Source organism: Microtus ochrogaster, unplaced genomic scaffold, assembly GCF_000317375.1.
Source record: "Microtus ochrogaster isolate Prairie Vole_2 unplaced genomic scaffold, MicOch1.0 UNK3, whole genome shotgun sequence".
In the NCBI taxonomy this organism is placed as follows: Eukaryota; Metazoa; Chordata; class Mammalia; order Rodentia; family Cricetidae; genus Microtus; species Microtus ochrogaster.
Window position 1 is genome coordinate 18,635,495 of NW_004949101.1, and position 1,813 is coordinate 18,637,307.

The 1,813-nt window shown below is 49.5% G+C and overlaps 1 protein-coding gene across 1 annotated transcript in view; it reads left to right on the plus strand.

Moving 5' to 3' along the window:
- Window positions 1–1,813, plus strand: part of LOC101979336 — a 16,306-nt gene that overhangs the window by 6,956 nt on the left and 7,537 nt on the right. The window contains exon 2 of the mRNA XM_026788456.1: window positions 1,323–1,511. Within this exon, the coding sequence (XP_026644257.1) occupies window positions 1,323–1,511 (189 nt within the window). The remainder of the gene's footprint in view (window positions 1–1,322; window positions 1,512–1,813) is intronic.

Consider the following 1,813-nt stretch of genomic DNA (forward strand, 5'->3'; position numbering starts at 1 on the left):
CTTGATTTTGTACAGGTAATCATAGCTGTGGTGGCTCCATGAGCGCAGTGGCCGTGCTGTGTCCAGAAGACAGCCTTGACAGCTCCCCATCCTCCAGTTCTTATATTCTGCTCTTCCTCAGCGTTCCTAGGCCTCGGTGGGGTGTCAGTTCAGATGTCTCATATAGGGCTGAACACTCACCTGTCACTAATTCTCAGCATGTTGACTAGCTAATGAGTCTGTGATGGCAACTGCAGAGGGCGGCTTCTCTGGCTAAGGCAAGAAAGCACTAATTCCTTCCTTCCTGGGCTGTCAGCAGCCTAACCCTAAATTCTCCTCAGGAGGCTACATGCTCGTAAGCCTGAACACTCACAGGAAAGAAATACACTATGCCGCCTAGGTTGGGATTCAAGGATGCCGTGTTTCAGTCTCTGCAAATTCCAGGGAAACGGAGTACAGACTCACAGGGGATCATCATGTCTCTCCTTGCTGCTTCCCTACAGTACATTTGGAAGATTGCCCAGGGCTTTGAGGACTCAGGAAATCTGCCTGATTCCCTTGTGCCTTCTTTAAAATGAGTTAAAAAGCTATTGAGAGGATGGGGTGAGGGAGAGGGCTCACTTACGGCTCCTGGTGGTGTGAAAGAAAATGGCCCCCACAGGGAGTGGCACTATCAGGAGGTGTGGCTTTGTTGAAGTAGGTGTGGCCTTGGTGGGAGTGTGTCACTATGGAGGCGGGCTTTGAGGTCTCATACATGCTCAAGCCACACCCAGTATCTCAGACCACATCCTGTTGCTTGCACAAGATGTAGAAATCTCAGCTCCCTCTCCAGCACCATGCCTGCCAGTGTACTGTAATATTCCCAGCCACCGTGCTCCCAACCATGATGACAAAGGACTGACTGAACCCCTGAAACTGTAAGCCATCACCTCAGTTAAACGTTTTCCTTTATAAGAGTTGCCATGGTCATGGTGTCTCCTCACAGCAATAGAAACTCTAGCTAAGACACCGCACAAGCGTGAGGACTTAAACTTTATTCCCAGGTTAAAAACTTAGGTACACTAATGTGTTACACACTTGTAATCTCAGCACGGGGGGGGGGGAGGATGGCAGAAGTGGGCAAATCCCTGGTCCAGTGCAATGACAGAGTCTGTCTCAAAAGACAACGAAGACATCTCCTGGGGAACACTGACCTCCACATGTGTACGAACACACACACACACACACACACACACACACACACACACACACACACAGAGAGAGAGAGAAGCATCCTCACTACAGTTCAGTGGCCCGAATGTCAGGAACTGTGTTGTCCTAACCCTCTGGCCATCTTCTTTCAGCACCAGCGTGGCAACCCCTCTCTGCCTCCTGCTCAGATGGACCAGACTGTTGAAGAGAATGGCGGTGCAGACAGCGAGAACAGAATCACCCAGATCACACACGAGATGGCCAAGGAGGTGCTCCTGATGGCTCAGAGCTTGAGGAAGAGAGGGCGAGTCCTGGTACTTGATCTTCAGCAGGTCGTGGTGGTGGGTGATTGGGCGCCACGTGGGAAGTGGTGTCTTGGCATTCCTAGACAGGGATGGAAGGAAGGGTCACACTGAAGATCCTGTCAGTACCCCATCTCTGTAAAGTCCACCTCACTTCTCCCCTCCTCTTTCTGGCTTGACTACTATGGTTTTCCTCAATTATATCAGGGAAGATAATTTTGCCAAATCTTCAATGCAGTAAAATTAGTAAAAATCAAGGAGCCATTCATTCCCCAGAAAAATGAGTCAAGAGTGTCATTTATGCCTTTTAAATTTTACTTTCTCTCTCTCTCTCTCTCTCT